The sequence below is a fragment of the Tamandua tetradactyla genome, chromosome 1, assembly GCF_023851605.1.
Source record: "Tamandua tetradactyla isolate mTamTet1 chromosome 1, mTamTet1.pri, whole genome shotgun sequence".
NCBI lineage: Eukaryota > Metazoa > Chordata > Mammalia > Pilosa > Myrmecophagidae > Tamandua > Tamandua tetradactyla.
Genome location: NC_135327.1, coordinates 205,943,792 through 205,965,803, shown reverse-complemented (window position 1 = coordinate 205,965,803; position 22,012 = coordinate 205,943,792). Strand labels below are relative to the sequence as shown.

Below are 22,012 nucleotides of genomic sequence, written 5' to 3'. Positions count from 1 at the left end.
CTAGGCCAGTAACAGTGTCTCTGAGGAACTCCCAAAAACACTATTTGGAATCTGCCACAACCAGAGGACAAATACAGGCACTTATACTCTTGCCATTCCATCCTCTGGCCCTGGAGGAGCCTGAGACAGCAGTAGAAAAAGAGAAGAGACAACAATTCTCTTCTACCTCCACACACCGTTCCTCACCGCAGATTTGCTGGCCAGATACAGGACTTGAGCTGAAGTGAAGAAGCATTTTAAATTAAAAGAGGTTGAGAACTTTGTTATCCCATTGGACTGAGCTTTCTAATATTCGGAAAAAGAGATATTCAGAAAAAATGCCAAGTGCTTCCTCCAAGGTTGGGAAGAGCAAAGTGTATATGTGGATTTGCTGTTTTCTCTCTAATGAACCATCCCCTTCACTACATCAGCTATGGTTGAAAAATAGGAGGGGTTGGAAATCACACAGGGCAGATGCAGAGCCTAAAATGTAGATGACCCATCCTGAGGATTAGGGGCTCCATTGGAGGTGTGTCTGATCTATCTGGGCAGCACAGGGCCTGGTGCTGTGACTAGGCTGGGGTGGGTCGGTGGGGATTGGGAGGGGTGCATCTTCAAAACACTTCCCAATTTTACACTTTAAAAAAAGTTTCCAAATCCAGCATTTGATTTTATCTTTGTAATAATCTTGAGAAGTGGGCCAAGCACATATTTCGAATTCTACTCTATATCCTGGGAAACTAACGCAAGTTTTTTTTTTTTTTTTTTTTTTTTTTTTTTTTTTTTGACAAGCATGCACTGGGCACCAGCTCTGTACTGTTAAGTGTATTCTGGGTGTTGGGGATGCCAAGATCAACAGGATGCTACCACTGCCTTCAGGAACTAAAGAATATAATCGTGGAAGACCATGCTCTTAAGTTTGTTTCTAAGAACCCAAAGGCCAAAAAACCAAAATCAAGGCTCAGAAATGGTTTCTCATCATGAAGAATAGCTCCTTTGACCAGCTGCTATTTTTCTCCCCAAAATTACACAGCTGTGAATGGGAAAAGAGCTTAAATTTGGAAAGTTCTCCAACCTCCCATTTTGAGGAGGTGGGAAGAAGTAAGTTATTTATTGGAATGTAGCATCCAGGCTTTTAAAAGACATAAAGAAGAGGGACACAGGCAAAAAGTGAGTTTCTTCAAAAGTACAAGTCTAAAACGAGGGGCTTCGCTCTGCCCCTCCTTGGGCCAATCGGGCCAATCACCCTTCTTTCCCCACAGGGCCCCAGGGAGCAATGGCTGCAGACAGCAGCCTCCTTGGTAGAGGATGGGTTGCCCTAAGGGACCTTAGAGATAGCCCTTTCCTACTGATGATCTCACCACAGCTGTCCCTGATCTAGGCTCAAGACAGGTATGCCCCTGGAAAGCCCCAGCTTATGGTGGCCAGGGTCCCCATGGGCCAAGCCATCATGTCCATCCACACCAAGCTTCAAAAGAAGGGGCATGTGATTGAGGTGCTAGGCAGGGCCACACTCAAGTACCCTGTCCACCAGAAGATCCGTATCTCCAAGATGTGGGGCTTGATCAAGTTTAATACTGACAAATTCAAAGACATGGAGGCTGAAAAACACCTTATCCTGAATGGCTGTGGGTCAAATACAGTTCTAATTGTCGCCCTTGGACACCAGGCAAGCCTAGTACTCGTGAGGACTTTGCAAGCACTGCCCTTGCCTGACTTGAGCCCACCAATCAACTACTTTCTGGTCATCTAGGAACAAAAATGAGGAGTGTGGACACCCCTCTAAGGCCACTGCAGTCCTGTGCTGGATGTTCCTTCCTTACACCCAAGCAGATATGGCCCCCAGGACCCAAATTAACTCATCTGGATGGAGCAAAGAAACCAGACAAACCTCAGAGAGTCATGTTTCCATGAAGTTTAATTTCTCTTTTGGAAAAGTATCTAATACAATATAGTATCTATTTTGGAAATGATTATACAGGTGTATCTTTCACTTTCCGCCAATCATGAAGCCCCAAGTCTTCCCCCTCACTGAATCAATAGGTTTCTGTGTTTTGTGGGGACAACAAACAAGGGGCTACTTAGTTTCCATTGTTGGAGATTTGATTCTCCCTCTCAGAGCTCAGTGTGGGAAAAGTGGGGAAACCACAGGTGTGGCAAGTGCCAGAGAAACATGGTGCTATCCAGGCAACAGAGAGTGATGGAAGGAGATGTCTGGTTGGATGAAGGACAGCTGAAGGGTGCCTCACCATACCCTGCCCCTCCAGAGCACTTAAGAATATAGGTAGGTAGAGGTGCTAAGGGAGGAGTATGGACAGAAGACACCCGGATGGAAACAAGGGGGCTGAGGTGGGGCAGAAGACATGGCGGGGCCTGTCAGCACAGCATGCAGTCAGAGGGCTGGTCACAGCTGAGTGGGACCAGTGCCAGAGTTCCAGAACAAAGGCTGGCTCAGTCCCACTATATCAGACACCAGCAGAGGTTGGCATAGAAAAGTAAGTCCCTCTATGCCCAGCCTTGAGGGCAAATAAGCTTCCTTCTACACCCAGACATCATCTTGGCTATGGGAAGGGGAAATGGAAAAAAATCCTGGAAGACTGGGCATTTACCCAAAAGAGACCAAGTTACCTTTAATTGGCAAATACAAGTATCACTCCCATCTCTGACATCAGTGGGAAGGAGGGGTTCAGGACAAGGTAAGAAGAGTCAGAATATCAAGAGCCCATTTATTGTGCATTCTGTTTGGTCATGTGTTAAATTTTGACTCGTACAATACTGATTTTGCTCTCCATTAGAACTAGATTATCTTTTAGCTTCTTCAGACCTCCCAAAGTGACCATATTTCTTACTCTGATACAGCACATTCATTGTTCTTCAGAACCTCTGTTCAAGGTAGTCCATCTAATTGAAATGCTCTCCCACCTTCTATCCTTGACCTGTCAGTCATAACAATTATTCCAGTCAAATAGATTTTTCACTCTTTCAAGAAAAACTAATTCCAAGCAAATACCACGAAATGGGTCACATTAAACAATGGGAATTTGTTTGCTTATGGCTATGAGGCTAAAAGAAAATCCAAATCAAGGCATCATTAAGGTGATGCTTTCTCCCCAAAGACTGGCATTCTGGAGCTGGCTGCTAGTGATTCTTGGTCCTTAGCTTGTCACATGGCTAGGCAAGTGGTGGCCTCTCCATTGTCTTCAGAGCTCTGTTGATTTCAGCTTCTTACTTACTGTGGATTGCTCACTCTCTGTCCGAATTTCATTCTGCTTATAAAGCACTCCAGAAATAGGATTAAGACCTATCTTGATTGAGGTGGATCACACCTTCTTAACTAAAGTAACCTCATCGAAAGAGTCCTACTTATAATGGGTCCCCACCTACAGGAATGGGTTTACTTCAAGAACTTGTTTTGGGGGGCACATGCAGCTTCAAATCACCACACTCCTTCTCTCATTTGTCTGTATCTTTTTATTATCACACATGTCACAATTATTTATTGATATCTTATACCCCCACCACTGGACTGGAACCCCTATGGGGGAAGAGGCCTTGCGTTTTCCCCATAACCTGATCTCTTACTGCACCTTTACAGTACTTTTTAGAGTGTAAGCTCTCAATAAAGCATGTCTGTATGCGTTAATTTTCCTGATTCTTATAGAGACCCTTGGAGGGAGGACAGGCATCATTACTCCCATTTCATAAATGGGCAAATAGCTCAAAGAAGTAAACGGTTTGCCCAGGCTCATACAATGAATAAAAGAAATGTTTGTCAAACTGGACCCAGAGTCAATAAGCCTCTAGGTCCCAAGTTGCACACCTGGCCTCCAGATCTTGGTCTTGAACTGCTCTCCACTAAATGGAACCAGGGCTGAGTCCAGGGCGGGTGCAGAGCAGGTGCCACAGGAACCTGGAATATCATTTCATGCTAGAAAGTAAGAAAGTGTTTAAAACGAAATATAATGTATAATAACAATGGAGGCATTTCACAAGAAACAGGATCTGGCATATAAGGATTTAAGCACAGTAATAAGTAATGAACCATTGAAAAAACAAGAATTCATGAGTATCTACAATAGGTGGATAGATAGAAAATAGACAGATGAGTAGATAAATAGTTGATGATGATGATGATGATATGTAGATAGATATAGATGATGATGGATAATGGATAGATAGAAATTACAGATGGATGAATGGGTAGATAGATAGATGATAGAGGAGAAAGAAGGGAGGCTTCTTGTCTACAGTAAAATGGTAAGGGTAACTGGTAAATGTGGAGGAAGTGATAGAGTCAGAAAATCATTGATTTGCAACCATCATAGTAAAGATTGGTTCAGACAAGAGTGATCAGTGGGTACTAAATCTAAGGGAAAATTTAGATGAGGCAAGCTATTTGCATAATCTTTAAGTGCCTCCCCACAGATTTTTTATTAGATATAAAGGGGAAAACAGTAACCATAACAGCACAGAAATCTGACCACACTTCGACCAGGTGATCAAAATTAGGAGTCACTGAGCAAATGAACACTTTGTGCCTATAGCTGTGATGCCCAGAGAAGTATCATTTATGCAGACTTCTAGGATGCAAAAACCTGCATAGTCAAATCACGAGCCATATCAGACAAGTCCAAAATGAGGTACATTCTCATTCAGTGGCGGAGGGAGAGGATGTATTCTTCAAAAATGTCAATGTCATAAAAGGAAACACAAGAATGTGGAAATGTTCCAGATTAAAGGAGGCTAAAGAGCCAGGACAGCTAAAGGTAACATCTGATCCTAGACCAGACCTTCCTTGTGTTGGATGAAGGACATTATTGGGTCAATTGACCAAACTGGTATAAGGACGGAAGATGAGATGAAAACACCGAATCGTTGTTAAATTTATGGAAGGTTAAAAAAAAAAATTTATGGAAGGTGTGGCATGGTGTGTGTGTGTGTGCATGTGTGTGTGTGTGTCGAAAGAGACAGAGACAGAGAGCCAGGGAGAGGTGTAAAGCGAGTGATAAAACCAATAATGTGAAATGATAATCGGTGAATCTAGATAAAGCACTTTTCTCATTCTAACTTTTGTGTAAGTTTGAAATTATCTTCAAAAGTTCTTTTAAATTACCTGTTTTGTTTCTTATTTCTCAGTGCTTTGTCATTTAATGGGTGACAACTAGCTATTATGCTAAACGAGTCCTTCCAGATGTTAAAAGGTGGCATGATGCAATTTCTAAGCTTCAGGAAACACCTTTTTTTCCCCCCTTCAGAGCCTCTGGAGGCAGCGCTGTTCGACATATGGGTATCACCGCAAAGCGTGCTGTGTGGGAGGAACGGAGGAAGCTTGTCCGAAGACCCTGAAACTACACCCTGTGCGGGTCCACGCTCCGCAGCATATCCGCATCCATCTGCTCACCTCCTGGCAGTGCGAGTTGTGGGAAAGAACATGACTTTCCCCATTTCACAAACGCAGAGCTCAAGATAGGCAGCAGAGCTGACTGGGAGCTGTAGCGACCCTCCGTCCAATCTTCTCTCGAGCTTTCTGTTTAATCTGATTTCCTCTTCTGAGGCTGCCCACGAGCCTGCCCGTAACCCACCCCCGTACCCACTCCACCCCCCACACAAAAATGAGATATAATTTTCTCTTTAAGTTTTAGTTGCCCCAAAGCAATCACCGTACCCCACTTTGGGTGTCTTGCTTCTTTCTTAGCCGTCTTTAGCTGTCATTATTTCATAAGGAGGGCACAGGTAGACGGAAAGCGAATGCCATTTACTGCAAAGCGCGCGCGCCTGGCGCCCTCTTTCCAAACCCGAGTTGCTCCCCGTTTGCGTTTCCCGGGTTTTTCTCCACTTAAGGTTGGGTCAGGCACTGGGTGTCCCTCGCCCACCTGTGCGCATCTCTCGCCTCGCTCCTCCCGCCGCCTTTATACCCGCAGTTAAAGGAAAAGGGGGGGGGGGGGGAACGGGGGAGGAGAAAGGACGCCAGGCTAGGGGCACCGGGAGGAGGGGAAAGCGCGCAGGACTGGGGGCGGGCGGCCGAGCTGCACGGCTCCGAAGGCAGACCCGGACGGGAGAGGCGGGCGGCGAAGGTGCTCTGAGGTGCCCCGCACAGACCCACCCCCGCCCCGGGACCGAGGCGGACCCGCGGCTGCCCAGAAGGGGCAGCGAGCGCGGGCGGCGGCTCCCGAGGACCCACGTGGTTGCGGCTGCTCCGGCGGCAACTGCCGCGGCGCCCACGGCGCTTGGAAGCGGCCCGGCGCCACACCGGCCGCGGGGTGCGGAACCACCCGAGGGCACGGGCCAGGGGTGTTAGGGTCCCCTCCGCACCTGCCCGGCCCGACCCATGTGTCTGCCCGCCGCGTCCCAGGCGCTCCGGAAGAAGGCGGCGGGCACCGGGTGGCCCGCGTCAGGCTGATCCCCGCCGCCTACCCGCCCGCGGGATGAGGGAGTCGGCGCTGCGAGCCCCGGCGCTGCTGACCTGCTGCGGCTTGCTGCTCGCCTCCGTGAGTGCACGCTTTTGGGGGTCCTGCCTGCGAGCCCTTTCGCTCCCAATTCCCCCGGAATTCCACCCCGGCCCCCAGCTTCTCCTCCCTCTCCAAAGAGGAGCGCGTTCCTCACCGGCCAGGTCGTTGCTTTTTTTCCATCCCGCGGTCTGGCGAAGGAGCGGTGCCCAGCTGAGTCCGGGAGAAAGTAGAGAACGCGAGGCGGACTCGGGTGGGGGCCGCGCACCGGCGGGAGCGCTTCGGCGGGGCCGCGCGAGCTGGCGGGAGGGTCACCCGCGCGCCTACCCGCCCGCTTCGCGCGCCACCCCGGGGATCTGGGAGAGTTAAAATTGTTGCCATATGGAGTTCGAAACCTTCTCAAGCAGGTCCTGAAGAACCGAGCTCCCCAGGTCCGGCGATATTTTAAGACTCTGGGGATGAGAAGATGCATAGCCCTCTTCCTGTCGCCTGTGATTTGTTAGAGACAGGGTCCGTTTCCCCTTTCGACTTTCTTTTTAAAAAAAACGCAAATAGTTCCCGGCCATTTATTCTCGGATGTGTATGGCGGGGCAGGCCCTCAGTGCCCGGACTGTAAAACCCATCGCCTTGGACTTCCCTGAGCGGGGGGGAGAGGGCTGCGGTCACCTGCCAGGCTTCACGTTTCAGAGGGAAATTGGAGTTTGCTTTGTCATTAAATACTTCTTCCTACCTCCTGGTATTTATTATTGGTTTTTATTTGTTTAGTATGTGTCAGACGGGGATGTGGGACGCTAAAGAATGTCTTAGTTGGAAGTTAGAAATACTCTGCTTTAATCTTTTTTTTTCTATTTAAAAGCATGGTAGGAAATGATAAAGTGAACAGAAGTTTGTTATATGAGAGCATCAATACATTTTTTAATTCTTAATAATTCTTTCGTGTATTTGAAGAGCTTTTTAAAAAAGGTGTTAGAACTTTATTTCTTACTTTATTTCTACACTGAAAACTGAGAGCATGTATGTATACTCATGTATTTTAACTCTTTTGTGTGTGTGTGTGTGGGGGGGGGGGTGCATGGTCCAGGAATCGAACCGGTTCTCCCGCATGGAAGGCGAGCATTCTACCACCGAACCACCCGTGTACCCCTACATATATATTTTATATGTGTGTATCACAGTCAATACTTATTACCAGTGTGAAGGGAAGGATTAAACTGTCTAGGGAAATTTGTAATTGCTCATGATGATTCAGTTTGGGGGAATACACGAACTCACCCTTGCCCCCTCACCATGGCCAAACCCCCTGTCTTGTATGAAGACGTACCAGCTCTTCTCGCCCTCACAGGGATGCTGTTAGGATAAGTTATTTTGTAATAATCGGAATATAACTACCCGGAATTGTTACGGTTAATAACAATTTTATAAGATCTCCCCAAATAAATCATTGCTCTGCATATTCCAGGAATCGCAGGTATTGTAGTGTCTTTTATTACCTTAATAAAAATGTGTTGCCCTAAGTCAACATAATTTCCCTGATTCAGAAGTTTAAACCATTTATTTGCTCATATGTAAAAAAAAAAAAAATAAGCTGCTTAAGCTTAGGGGTTTTTTTTGGTAGTGGGTCAGTAATGAGCTAGAAAAAAAAACAAGCCTTGGGTCTTTTTAAAACAGGGGCAAATGTGGCAAAAATACCCAGCATTAAGTTTTTTTCTCTTAAGTCCGTCAGAAAATTTTATTCCTAGGAAGAATTCTTATTGACCTATCTCAATAGTAGGATATCTAAACATAGACAGCCATCATATACCCAAGAGTATGATTCTCTTTAGTGACTATTTTAGTAAGAGAAAAATTTGATCAGAAACATACTCAGACATACACACAGAAAGTGAAAACTCCTTAAGCCGTTAAAGGGCAGTTACACTGCAAGGTACATATACTTGTTGAAGAGGGGATATCATTAACAAAAAAGGAGCAGGTGGGCAGTTTGACCTTTGTAAAAATGAAGATAAGAGAATATTATCTTCTAAGATTAAAAAAAATCATTTGTTTGTCATTTATACAAATGAATGGACAATTTTAACCTCTCTTCAGGTAACATCTTTAATTCCTATGATAGATCCTGAAATGGAGTCACCCACCTCTTGTTTATTGGAAGCCAAAGTAATATCACTGACCCTGGCCCACATCTCTTCCCACTCCCTCCTTACCTCTTTCTCTCCATTCTTTCCAAAAATCTCCTTCACACCAAATTCAGAAGTCAAAATGATTACTGTTTTATCTGTATTCATAGGGTTGAGTTTCAAATGTGTACTGTAGCCTTTAAAAATAAAGTTAGCCTATAATAGCTCTTTCCAGTGAATGCAGAGATTGTCTTCAGATGAAGCATGCCAGAGTCTACAAATAGTTTTTAGGCATTAAAAAATGGCCTTATGAGTAAACAATGCATTTTATTTAATCAAATCAAGAACTACAAATCGGAAGAGTCTTGAATAATAAGAGACTGTTGGATTAAAGTGCTCTATTGCCTCCAAATTAGTACCAACAACATACAGTGTATTATGTTAGTAAGTTTATTTTCCACCTAATAAAAAAATCTATCTTGTATTTGTTTTATAATACCATTATAGAGGAAACAGTGAAGCTTTTTTTAAAGCCATGCCAGAAATATGAAAATACTTTAAAATGAGTGTTAGTTTAGAAGTAGTTTATAACTGCGAGTTGTGTGGTTGTTTCAATTGAAGTTTTGCTTGATTTTCCTTTTATTATGAAATTTTTAGTTATTCCTATTTCTTTTAACTATTAACAGGTGAATGGCATTCACCCAGAATGTCGATTTCATTTAGAAATACAAGAGGAAGAAACAAAATGTGCAGAACTTCTAAGTGCCCAAACAGAAAAATACAAAGGTAAGTTTGAGGGCTTGGTGAGTAAGACTGTACCTGCAGTTGGATAAATCTGACACATGATAGCACGCATTTGATTTTGATACACTGGTGTTTCAAGGTCACCTGCAATTTAAAAGAAAAAAAGCAATCCACTTTCCACTTTTATTTTAAACACATTGTTGGTCAAACTCATATAACACTGTGAGTATTTGTGGGGTCTTCCTTAACAGTAACTGTTTCCCTGGTTCCAGATGATAGCAACAGTTACTAAAATAATTTCGTGGAAAATGTTAAGCTTTGCAAAAGTAGCTCCAGTTTTACAATCAGTAAGTATTTGTCTGATTTCTTGCATTTTAAATTCTGAATTAGAACACACATGATTTGGTCCAGCTAAGAATGGTGCAAGCTTATCAGAACACAAACAGGAAAATGGGACTTTTGTTTTCCTGAAGACAGATCTGTTGTGAATACAGTGAACATGCCAGTTTCATTTTCTTCAGGTCGGAGAAGGACTGCTGGGACATATTCACAACATATTTGTAAACTCAGAATAGTTCTGGGATAAGACCCAGTTTTTAAATAGTAGCAAAATCCTTTTGTCCTTTAGCTTTCCTTTTACTGCTCTGTCATTATTTTATACTCTTCAAGAAAGCAATTAAAATCAAAGTAAGGCTCTCTGTTAAAACAATCTCATGTCTTGCACAAAGTCTCAAATCAGGAATCATAAGATTGGATTTTATTCCAGACCAGCTCTGTCCAATGGAAAATAATATGTGCCAGATATGTAATTTTGAATGTTTTCTAGGTAGCCATTAAAAATAGTAAAAAGAAATATGTGAGATTAATTGAATAATATGTTTTTGCCCAAATATATCTGAATCATTATCATGTCAACATATAATCATTTCGTGAGAATTTTTACTTTCTTTTTTTCGTACTCAGTCTTAGAAACCCACTGTGTATTTAATTCTTAAAGCACATCGTCACTGAGACTAACCCATTTCCAGTGCTCAAAACACAAGTGGCCCGTGGCTACCATAGTGGGCAGTGCAGCTATAGACTGTTACTAAAATAGGTGTCTTTTGACCTTTCCTGGTCCCTCTTAAACTTCCATTTCCTCATCGAAAAAAGTGAGGTCTCTGGACTTGAAGGTTCTTTGCAGACTCACAAATCTGAGACTCTGTAGTGTACAGTTTGATGGCCACATCTTCAAAACTGTCTGGTTGAACTCTATCCAGATAAAGACAAATCAAGTGAGTCAGTTCCACAACACACATTTACTGAATGTGCATTGTGTGACAAGCCGTACACCGAACATTATACTGTTACACAGGTAACTAGGACCTAGTTCTGGCCTTCCAGGGACTTGTGACAAAGGAATCATCTATTCTTTTCAGTGGAAATTAAGAGATTGAGGGCAAGTGAATGCTGAGGAAATGGAGACCTCGGGCCTTCAAAATCATAAAGGTAGTGATATGTGAATTCAGGTCCTGAAACCACGTCCTAGAAGAGTCATCACATGGGAGGCCCTTTACCCCGAGAAGGATGGGTGGGAATGCTGTCTACTGCCCTCAGCTTCAAGTTTGCCAGCATCGGGCTGGCACCATGGGAAGGTCCAGGTTGTTGAAAGGTTCTGAGATTGATATAAGTTTGCCCACTTTCAGCTTTCACTCATTGGGGCAGCAGTGAATAGAACTCCCTCTTTCTTATCATCAAAACATTTAAAGGGAACCATCAAACATTTAAAGAACTTTCATACGCAGATATTTCACATATACACACACACACACACACACGTGTGTGTGTGTGTATACACGTTACCATTTCATCTCTAAACTGAACATTTTCAATTCTTACCTTTCTTCATGACTCATTTCCTGGGCCCTCTGCCACAAACTCTGGACACAGAAACGCCTTCTGAAATGTGAAAATGAAGAGTCGAGAAGTGAATAGTGCATCTATACATGGTCTGACCGGACAGGGGATGGGTGTTATTTATTACAGATGAAGGTTGAGTTGGATATCCTTAGCAGTAATATTGTAGGGCTTTTCTGCCCTCTGTTGTGCTTTTGCCCTGCTAATCCACCAAATCTTTTTCAAATGAAGTATTTCCATAACTCTCCAGTTTCATACAGTTGATTTCTTTTAGCTTAACTGCACATTTGAATCGATCCCTGTTAAAATGCACCTTTTTGGTCCCAGCTCCATGCTCTAGCTTGTGGAGGCAATTTTTAATTTTAATTCTATCACCAAGTACTTGAGGAGTCCACCCATTGTTCTCTTTGCACTTTTGGTGGATATGCACCTGTCAAGTCCTTGGATAAACCAGGGAACGGGATAGGATCCAGGAAGCTTCATTGGAGAATATCCAATAGGCGGCACAGATCCATTACTCCCCACCGTTTGGGTATGAGTTTTCATCGACCTATGAATCTACTTAACAACTGTTACCAAACACCCATTTTAAGGTCTTAACCATTAAGTACTTAATTTTTGAAATTGCCAACCCTAAAGTATGGTTCAGCCTGAAAATATTAATATATTCTAAAGCTGTTTAGATAAAAATCATGTGAGATGGAATCATAATGAGATACTGAGAAAATTAGCATATTTGAAGATTGACTCTTTTTTACTTTTTCATGTAAACAAGACAGCAAAAACTTGACATAACTTATCCCAAGTTCCCTTGTATAGCATTTGCCAGAGGCTGTTCCTAGGAGCTTACCTTTATAAAATGCTAAAAGGAGAGGGAGAGAAGTCTTTAATTATGGACACTTGAAAACTACACTGTACATGACCCTTTTGAAGAGTTTTAGAATTACAACACTTAAAAGGCTTGAGGAAGGCCTAAATAAACTTTGTTAACTTGAATTTCAGGCTATAGAGCTTTTTCTCTTTTAATTGTCTAACATCTTACCTGGGGTGTGGGAGATGGGGACAGGGACAGCCCTGACGGGAGGGAGGGTATTTTATCTTTGACATTGCTGGCACATGGTCACCATAGAAAGCAGGTCTAAATATAGCCAGTTATTATTATTATTTAAAAATACTCTACAGCCAGTGCATCCATTTGATACATGTACCTGGGGTGGACTGCTCCCAGTGCCTTGTCTCTCACATTACCAGTGTTTTAGGAAAATGCTCTTAAAGTATTGTCTTGCCAATCTTGTGGCTTATAGTCATTCATTCATTAAAAAAAAAAAAAAGTAGAAAACTAGTTTTGTTCCAGTGGGTAACAGGGAATATTGAACTTTGAACTTTGAAAAAATAGAGTACTGGCCTGTGACTTTCCTTTAAGGGAAGATTCTCTCCCGGTGAGTCAGGGCCTGAGTGGACAGTGCAGTGGTGCAGGAAGGAAGGTGCGACTGTTAAGTTTGTGCCAGTGACTCACCTTGAATAGGTGCTTTATGAGGAGGAATAGGACCAAGTTCAGGGAAGTTAATTTCTCTGCCATTATGAAATATGTTTTGATCTACAATCAGGTTTTTTTTTTTTTAATAGAAATTATTCTGTATTAAAGATAGGCTTACCTAGATGGAATGTGATATAAATTACTCCAAAATTATGTCCTTTCTGTTTTACTCTATGCCAAAGACAAAGTTGTACCCCTAATCTCTGGTCAACCTTTCATAAATGTAAGCTGCTGATCCCCACGGAGGCCTGATGACAGAGTATGGATCGGAGACTGAAAACTCAGGTGCCTTCTTGGGCCAGGCAGGTGGTGACCGCTGGCCATGTGGACTGTGGGGGAACTGGGGAGAAGGGAGTGACTGCACCTCGACTCCAGCCTGATTCCATGAGAAAATGCAGACTCAGAATTTTCCAGCTTTCAATTTTTCAGAAGATGTTAGAAAAGCAAGCTTAATGTAGAAGATCACAATTTCTTAAAAGTTTGACAGTAATTCATTTTAAAAAAGAAGGAAGGAAAAAAATCAACAATGAAAAAGCCCTGAGGGAGCTGGCAGAACTCTTCTGTGGCCGAATACAGCCCAAGAGCTGCCAGCCTGCACTCTGTGTGGGTGGCTGAACTCAATTTTAACCCTATTGTTGGAAAAACACCTCATAGCCTAGACTCTTCTAAAGATAGGGCAGGACGTTTTGAAGTACAGCGCGTTTTAAAATTTTCATTAGAGCCTTCTTCACAGCATTCCTTCTCCCTTGCCAGATGAAGCTCGAAGTTCAACTTTTCTCAAACAAAGTGTGATGTGTGTGATCTACATCAGACATACTGAATCTCAATATATGAAGGTCGAGTCCATGAATATTCTTTTAAAGCCTCCCGGTAATTCTTTTGAAGGAATTTTAAAATCATTGTTTAACTTAGTATCAACTTGAGCAGAAAAAATACAGTAGATTGCCATAAAATGGGCTCTAAGAACCTCCCTTGTTTCGAGCTGAGGGGAAAGATGACCTTTAGTTTTCTTGCAATGGTTAATATCGGTACTTGGACATTTTCTTAAAGACTCTTATTTTCAATATCAGCTCTATAGCAAAAATACCTGTATCTGATTCACTTCACCTTTTTGACGTGCAAGAAATGCCAGTAACAAGCCAGCTTCCCTTCAGGAGGAAAGCAACAATAGTAGCTACTCTTTAGCTGTCTGTAAAGGGACACAACTTGTATTCTAAACACTTTTTATTTTTTTAATTTGGAATAGGCATGGCTCAAATACCAGAGATATAAATAATTATGTTACCACAGTAAAGATACTATAGATGATGCAAACCACAACCTACAAGCTACCAAAGCTGAGTGAAGGCATTCTAATTAGAGAGAGAGAGAGAAGAGAGATTGCATACTTCAATAAGGATGCATTTGCTTAGAACTAGAAAAAACTAGTTCTCAGTTCTAATGAGGTTATTTGTTGAAGTCCGACACGAAAAGCTTTCTCTTTATTGCATGTTGGGGAAAAAAAAACCAACATACAAAAAATCCAGGCAAAAACCAATCTTAATTTTGAACCCTTTTAGAGGATTCACTTTGTAAGACAGTAAAGCTTAGGAGATATTAAGAGCTTCGTGATTTAATATTGCTTCATCACTAAGATGAACTTAATCTTGCCAATATGCGTGTAAAGCATTCAGAGGCCACAGAAGCCTAAAGATGTAGCTCAAGTCCGCCCTTGTCGCCCAGCTGTGGCCCGTACTAACGTATAAGTAGGAGGGGAAGAACCAGCCACACTAGGCTTTGTCCTGATTTCCCACCTGTGTCAGATTAGACAGGGATTTTCATGAGATTTTATATCATTTAATGCCTAGATCTGGAGTGAATGTGCCCATTAGTTGAGAGGAGCAAAGGTGGTTCCTGTGTTTCCTTGATAGTACCTTGAGCCATACTGGTAAGGTGCATGACTGAAATAGGTTTGACGGCAAATGTTAATTCAGGACCAGAGCCATAGGAGATGCTAAACTGAAAAGCTTACTTTTCTTTAATTTTTTTTACATATAAGGTACCAGACTAATTTTAATCTAAGTGTCAAGAACTGTGAGGGGGCTGACAACAAGCTAGTTGCCATAGTTTCATAGATGCTGGCAGAAAACACAAACCTCCTGGGTCAGAGACACAACGATTTTATTGCTCATCACAGGTAACATGAGCTTCTTATCCCCAAAGATTGCCTTTGCTCCCCGAGTTTCACAGGAACAATATGGAGCAGCTTAGACAGGTGTAGCACATACAGTGGGTTTGTGGTACAGCTGAGGAACCCCCCCCCCAAATGTTATAAGGAGTCTGTTGGCAAACCCATTCATCCTTTGCCCCAGAGAAAGATGATGCCTTTATTATTATGGTCAGGAAATAAATCTTCTTTTTGTCCAGAGGGAGCTACTATCTCTATGTTCTAAGACTTTTTGCTACAATCTTCCTGGAAGAGAGAGTTTGGAATGTAAGTGTTAATGCCTTTTCACAAGACATGCAGAAAGCTGAAAGACCTATGGAGAATTTGTCTCCCACTACTGGGATTAATGATTTCTCAATCTGGTTTTAATGTCCTCTTTTATTATCCCATTGCATGCAGACACACGTTTTGTTGATCCTTCTACAACATCGTCCTTGAGGGCAGAGTCTTCATCTTATTTCCTGTTGAATCCCCAATAGTACTTCATATTTAAATATATTAAATAAGCATTTTCTGAAAAATACATGGCAATTTTCACATTAAACATTGATATATGCACATAGGGAAAACTATTTAAAAATATATGTAGTGGAAAGTGTTTCCCACTTCACACCCCTCTATCCCCTCCAAGAGGCAACCACTGTTGTCTTTTATTTATCCTTCTAGAGAGTCTGTGTTTAAATATGCATGTATGTATACGCGTCCTATTTTCCTCATGGAAAAATGGTAGCTAGCATATTATGTCCATATACTCTGTTCTGTACATTGTTTTCTTTTTCTTTTTTAATTTTAATGATGTATTTGGAAACTGTTCTATACTGGTTCATGTATTCTATTTAAAAGCTGTGTAATATTCTATCTCTTTAACTTCTTCCAGGATACTGATATTAGGAAGTTTACAGTATTTTGTTACCATCAACAATGCTATAGTGACTATATTCCTTCATAAAATATTTTACCAGCAGTTGAGAACTGAACTAAGAACTGTCTTCAAGCCTTAGAATTTTCTTACATGAATAAGCACCATCATTTTGAGCAACTTTCTCATTTATAAAATGATTATATCACCTGGAATATAATTAATCACATCCCGTTTTACATCTAGTCATTTTCTTCTTGAGCAGGGCATGATCATTTCTTTCAAGGAACCTTGACCCTAGTGTTTTTGTAACCATGTCCCTGATGGCAACATGTTGCCATTGCATTTCAGTGAGCAGGGCTAGTGGTAGCAGTGACACTTTAATTTGTCCTTTGAGTCAAAGGACAACAATTTGCAGGATTTCTGAGGGGAAACTAGAGAGTATGAACATGCAGTAGCATCAGTGTATGTGGAGTAAAAAATTGATGGAGTAGTGATTGAGGACTCATTTGATCTTTAAGAGATAGCATAGTAAAAAGGTAGGCGTAAAAATAATGAGGAAAAATGGGAACTTGTTTCCATAAATTAACTGGTAAATAAGTATATCATTAATTTCCTATAAACCTTTTTATACATACTATTAATGCTTAGGTGACCTTATTTAATTTTTGCCACTTAGGGCCTGTGCCCAGGAACCTAGAATGGCTCCTGATTTTATTTACTACAGCAAGTCCACCTTCTGTTCTGGAATTGGCAATCAAGCCTTCTGTCCCAGCAAAGGCATCTTCCACATTCCCACCTCTTCCTGGATGCTCCCATGTAGATGGCACAGCTCACTACCAGGCTACAGCTTTCCCAGCTAGAATACTCTCTCTTGTTGAGCTTATTCCATACTCCATTTAACCTTGATTGCATGGATAACACATGTTCTCTTGTATCTTAGCCATGTAAATTATCATCTTTCCTAAAAGATTTTCAGTTTCTTGTGGTCAGGGGTCCTGTATTGGGGATATTCAACATCTTGGCCCCACAGCTTTTATTTACAGGATACTTTCTATCTGGCACTTGTTGAACAGAGGGATACCAAACTATGCTACCCCACCTGGCGATCAGGGTAAAGGGAAGGCAGAGGGGAGGGTCTGTCACCAAGTGGCAGTGCAGGATGACAAGAGGGCTGTGACATGGTCCAGACTCAGAACAAAGGGAGGAAGTGTTAACCACAACTGAGATTACCCTAGATTCCCTTTGCGTCATCAGAGTTTGGGGGGGGTCCCCAGTATTGATGCGTGGAAGGATGTAAAGGTAACCATCTATCTCCCCTATCTAAGTGAGGAAATGGGAGAAGAGAAACTTGAGAGGATGGTTCAAGATTCTCCACCCAGTTGGTGGCAGAGCTCAGAACCCTAGATTCCTAATAAAATAGTGTTTTTACGAAATCATCTTTAGTATTTTAAAGAGGCAGAGAAGCGTGCTTTAAAAGAGAGTTTTCTTCCTCCTCAATTTCTGCTTCAAAGGTAAGGGACATGCCTTTGAACACTGCAATATCTATTGGCTAAGATCTTAGCGAAACCAGTTTTGTGCATTCAGTTTAATTGCTGGCATGTTCAGCTTGAGCAACCTCTTGGGATAAGGGTTTCTATTACTTTATTGCACATTTTATGAACTTAGTGTTTTCTTTCTTCTAGCTTAAATTGATCTCTTTCAAGTCGAATGGCAGGGCCTCACGTTCCTTTATTCTAGAATTTGGTAGTCCTCCATGCTCACCCTGTCCAGGTCCTTACTCATTATGTCTCTTGACAGAGACTACTCCATTTTTGGCTACTGTTTATATAAACAGGGCTTCATCCCGGAGGTGGCAGCGGTTGATCTGAGAAGCAGAGAGTAAGCCATGGAAATCTGTATAACCTTAAAATGTCATAACCCGAAGCATTTTAGGTTTGTGCAACGACTTTAAACATTGTAGACACAATGAACTGCAGTTGGCAGCTCTAGAATTAATGGTTAATTTCTCCCATTCTAGGAAATTTTATTCATGTATTTTTTTCCAACAGCGTATTCCTTACTTGTGGCTCCTTCCTTTAGAGAAGGGAGGAAAGAGGGCAGTGTGACAAGATTGTTTGACTGGATGCAGTTTGAGCCTGGGTCACCTAGCATGGTACCACCCATCTGGTCCCCAGTGATGTGGATGATGAGAAGGAAAGTGACTTCTTGAGGCAGCTCCGTACAGATTCTGGCTGTTAATCCAGCAAGTATTTATCACACTCCTGCACCAGCAAGACCCTGTGCTGGGTGCTCTAGGATAGTAAAAAAATATGCTACCAAGATGGTCTCCTTGCATGCAAGAAAAGTTCTATGGGGATTCTGACTAGGAAGAAAAATATCTCCAAGGAGGGGCTCTTAGGTGCTAGCTTTTTTGGGGGAGTGTGAAAAAATTGTAGAATTTGGATGTGCAGAAATGGGAGAATCTGTAAACAGACAGAGTGACCTGAGCAAGACCACAAGGGAGGAAGCTTTGCAATTATGAAACAGGACTGAGAAACATGTGGTGTCCAGCCTGGTGACAAGAGAAACATGGAATGAGCAGTTTGAGGAAAGCAAGCAGAGCTGATATTCAAAGCCTGAAGAGCGGAGCCTTTTGTAAGGTGGCTTCATTGCAGACTCTTGAAAAGTAGGGTGTTATGATAAGATCTGTATGTCAGAAAAATCCGTATGGTAGTCATTTCTGTGATAGGTTAGGAAGAATGACCCCGGAAATGAAGAAACTCATTAAGTGAGTAACAGTCCAGGTGGGAGATGAGGAAGATGGTTTGTTGTCAAAAGTCATGGAGAAGAGCCACTTTGAAGAGCTATTTCAATGGATTGAGGAACCAGAAGCTATGCTGTAGGGAAGTGATAACTGAACCAGACGCTATGCTGCAGGGAAGTGATGACTGAACCAGGAGCTGTACTGCAGGGAAGTGATGACTGAACCAGGAGCTGTGCTGCAGGGAAGTGATGACTGAACCAGAAGCTATGCTGCAGGGAAGTGATGACTGAACCAGGAGCTATACTGCAGGGAAGTGATAACTGAACCAGGAGCTATGCTGCAGGGAAGTGATAACTGAACCAGGAGCTATGCTGCAGGGAAGTGATAACTGAACCAGGAGCTGTGCTGCAGGGAAGTGATGACTGAACCAGGAGCTATGCTGCAGGGAAGTGATGACTGAACCAGGAGCTGTGCTGCAGGGAAGTGATGACTGAACCAGGAGCTGTGCTGCAGGGAAGTGATGACTGAAGTGGTTGAGCAGTGCGTGTAAGAAGTGGCTGAGCGGTGCGTGTAAGGAGTGGCTGAGCGGTGCGTGTAAGAAGTGGCTGAGCGGTGCATGTAAGAAGTGGCTGAGCGGTGTGTGTGAGAAGTGGCTGAGTGGTGTGTGTAAGAAGTGGCTGAGCGGTGTGTGTAAGAAGTGACTGAGCGGTGTGTGTGAGAAGTGGCTGAGCGGTGTGTGTGAGAAGTGGCTGAGCAGTGTGTGTAAGTTGAGCAGTGTGTGTGAGAAGTGGCTGAGCAGTGTGTGTAAGAAGTGGCTGAGCGGTGTGTGTGAGAAGTGGCTGAGCAGTGTGTGTAAGTTGAGCAGTGTATGTGAGAAGTGGTTGAGCAGTGTGTGGAAGAAGTGGTTGAGCAGTGTGTGTAAGAAGTGGCTGAGCGGTGTGTGTAAGAAGTGACTGAGCAGTGTGTGTGAGAAGTGGCTGAGCAGTGTGTGTGAGAAGTGGTTGAGCAGTGTGTGTAAGTTGAGCAGTGTGTGTAAGAAGTGACTGAGCGGTGTGTGTGAGAAGTGGCTGAGCAGTGTGTGAGAAGTGGCTGAGCGGTGTGTGTGAGAAGTGGCTGAGCAGTGTGTGTAAGTTGAGCAGTGTGTGTAAGAAGTGACTGAGCGGTGTGTGTGTGAAGTGGCTGAGCAGTGTGTGTGAGAAGTGGCTGAGCAGTGTGTGTGAGAAGTGGTTGAGCGGTGTGTATGAGAAGTGGCTGAGCAGTGTGTGAGAAGTGGCTGAGCGGTGTGTGTGAGAAGTGGCTGAGCGGTGTGTGTGAGAAGTGGTTGAGCAGTGTGTGTGAGAAGTGGCTGAGCAGTGTGTGTAAGAAGTGGCTGAGCGGTGTGTGTGAGAAGTGGCTGAGCAGTGTGTGTAAGTTGAGCAGTGTGTGTGAGAAGTGGTTGAGCGGTGTGTGTGAGAAGTGGCTGAGCAGTGTGTGAGAAGTGGCTGAGCGGTGTGTGTGAGAAGTGGCTGAGCAGTGTGTGTAAGTTGAGCAGTGTGTGTAAGTTGCGCAGTGTGTGTGAGAAGTGGCTGAGCAGTGTGTGTGAGAAGTGGCTGAGCAGTGCGTGTAAGAAGTGGCTGAGCAGTTCGCGTAAGAAGTGGCTGAGCGGTGCGTGTAAGAAGTGACTGAGCGGTGCATGTAAGAAGTGGCTGAGCGGTGCGTGTGAGAAGTGACTGAGCGGTGTGTGTGAGAAGTGACTGGTGCGTGTAAGAAGTGGTTGAGCAGTGCGTGTGAGAAGTGACTGAGCGGTGTGTGTGAGAAGTGGCTGAGCGGTGTGTGTAAGAAGTGACTGAGCGGTGTGTGTGAGAAGTGGCTGAGCGGTGTGTGTGAGAAGTGACTGAACGGTGCGTGTAAGAAGTGACTGAACGGTGCGTGTAAGAAGAGCAGTGCGTGTGAGAAGTGGCTGAGCGGTGTGTGTGAGAAGTGACTGAGCGGTGTGTGTAAGAAGTGACTGAACGGTGCATGTGAGAAGTGACTGAGCGGTGTGTGTGAGAAGTGGCTGAGCGGTGTGTGTAAGAAGTGACTGAGCGGTGTGTGTGAGAAGTGGCTGAGCGGTGTGTGTGAGAAGTGGTCGAGCAGTGTGTGTGAGAAGTGGTTGAGTAGTGTGTGTAAGCTGAGCGGTGTGTGTAAGCTGAACCGTGTGTGTGAGAAGTGGCTGAGCGGTGTGTGTAAGAAGTGGCTGAGTGGTGTGTGTAAGCTGAACCGTGTGTGTGAGAAGTAGCTGAGCGGTGTGTGTAAGCTACTCTACAGGAATGTGAAGCAGAAGAAAGCACAGGAATATCCCAGAGCAGAATAAAGTACCTCCGGGTAGAGACTCTTTCACCATGTTTCTAAGCAGAAGGGAAGGACTGTTGAAGAGGCCGAGATTGAAGGCATCTGAATAAATGGGATAATTTATGATAGAAGGGGTCCTGGAGGCAAGAGGAAGAGTCACCAAGGGCAGATTTGGGGGATTTTTGCCTCTGACAGAGGAGGAAAGGAAGGGAGAAAGACTGAGACTATTGTAGAGAGGTTTTTAAGAAAAGAGGAGGGAAATTAAGGGCATTCTTACTGTGTGGCCTCAATCTTCTCAGGAAATAGGAGACGATGTCTTAAATTGAGATTGAGGGCAGCTGAGGGAGGATTTGGGACATGAGGAGACCAGAGACTTGGCACACCCCTGGACATGGGACAGGGAGCTGTGAGCCAGGGTGCTGGTTGGTGAGAACATTCTAAGAGGTCCGGGGCTCCTGGTCTAGACCACAGTCCTCGTATTTTACAATCCGTGGACTGCAGCTATTCTCCCCTGACTATCCTGTGGGTGGGGCTGCATCCTTCCCAACGATGAGGCCATCTTTACAGGGTAAGATTGCCCATGACCTAGCAGGTCAGTGACAAGTGTTTTCTCCAGGTAGGTTAGTTAGTCTCTTATTTACACGTAGGATCAGGCCAGACAGAGAATAATCCAGAGCAGTTTCTGTCCCTTTTGTTCTGTGTGAGAGAGTGATTTGTTGAACTTATCATAACAATCTTGGATATATGTTTTGGAACCATCCTGGGAAGTCACCCAAACCCTATCATAAATCTATGGAAGATTATCTTTGGAATAACATGGCATGATTCCTGATACTTTGAGCCCCAGCTTACTCCAGCTTCCTTGAATGTTCATCTCCAAATTGGATTAACTTCCTAGGCAGGACTTTTCCTACAACGCATCATGCAAGTCTCTTCTAGCCTTGAAGTTCATGCAGAACTAAGAATGTCCCACATTGTGGCAAAAATGGGAGCAAAATTTTTTGTGTGTATGAGAATTTTTAATGTGTAAAGAAACAGTGTCTATGAAAGACAATCATGGCAAAATCCTGCATTGGCGGTTTTGTATTGTGGGCAACGTAGCACAACTCATCAGTTTTCCTTAAATGTATGTCGTCTTATGAACCTTTCAGGATTACATAATATTTACCAAA

At 43.4% G+C, this 22,012-nt stretch overlaps 1 protein-coding gene and 1 pseudogene across 2 annotated transcripts in view; both read left to right on the top strand.

Moving 5' to 3' along the window:
* Positions 1-1,203: 1,203 nt before the first annotated feature.
* LOC143653662 (small nucleolar RNA SNORA70) lies at positions 1,204-1,319 on the top strand (annotated as a pseudogene).
* A 4,649-nt stretch (positions 1,320-5,968) lies between these two features.
* Positions 5,969-22,012, top strand: part of VIPR2 (vasoactive intestinal peptide receptor 2) — a 134,645-nt gene continuing 118,601 nt past the window's right edge. Inside the window, exons 1-2 of one of the 2 annotated variants that reach the window (XM_077151665.1) lie at positions 5,969-6,467; positions 9,229-9,328. In XM_077151665.1, the coding sequence (XP_077007780.1) occupies positions 6,405-6,467; positions 9,229-9,328 (163 nt within the window). In that variant the 5' untranslated portion in view covers positions 5,969-6,404. The remainder of the gene's footprint in view (positions 6,468-9,228; positions 9,329-22,012) is intronic. The other variant, XM_077151664.1, reaches the window with a different exon arrangement.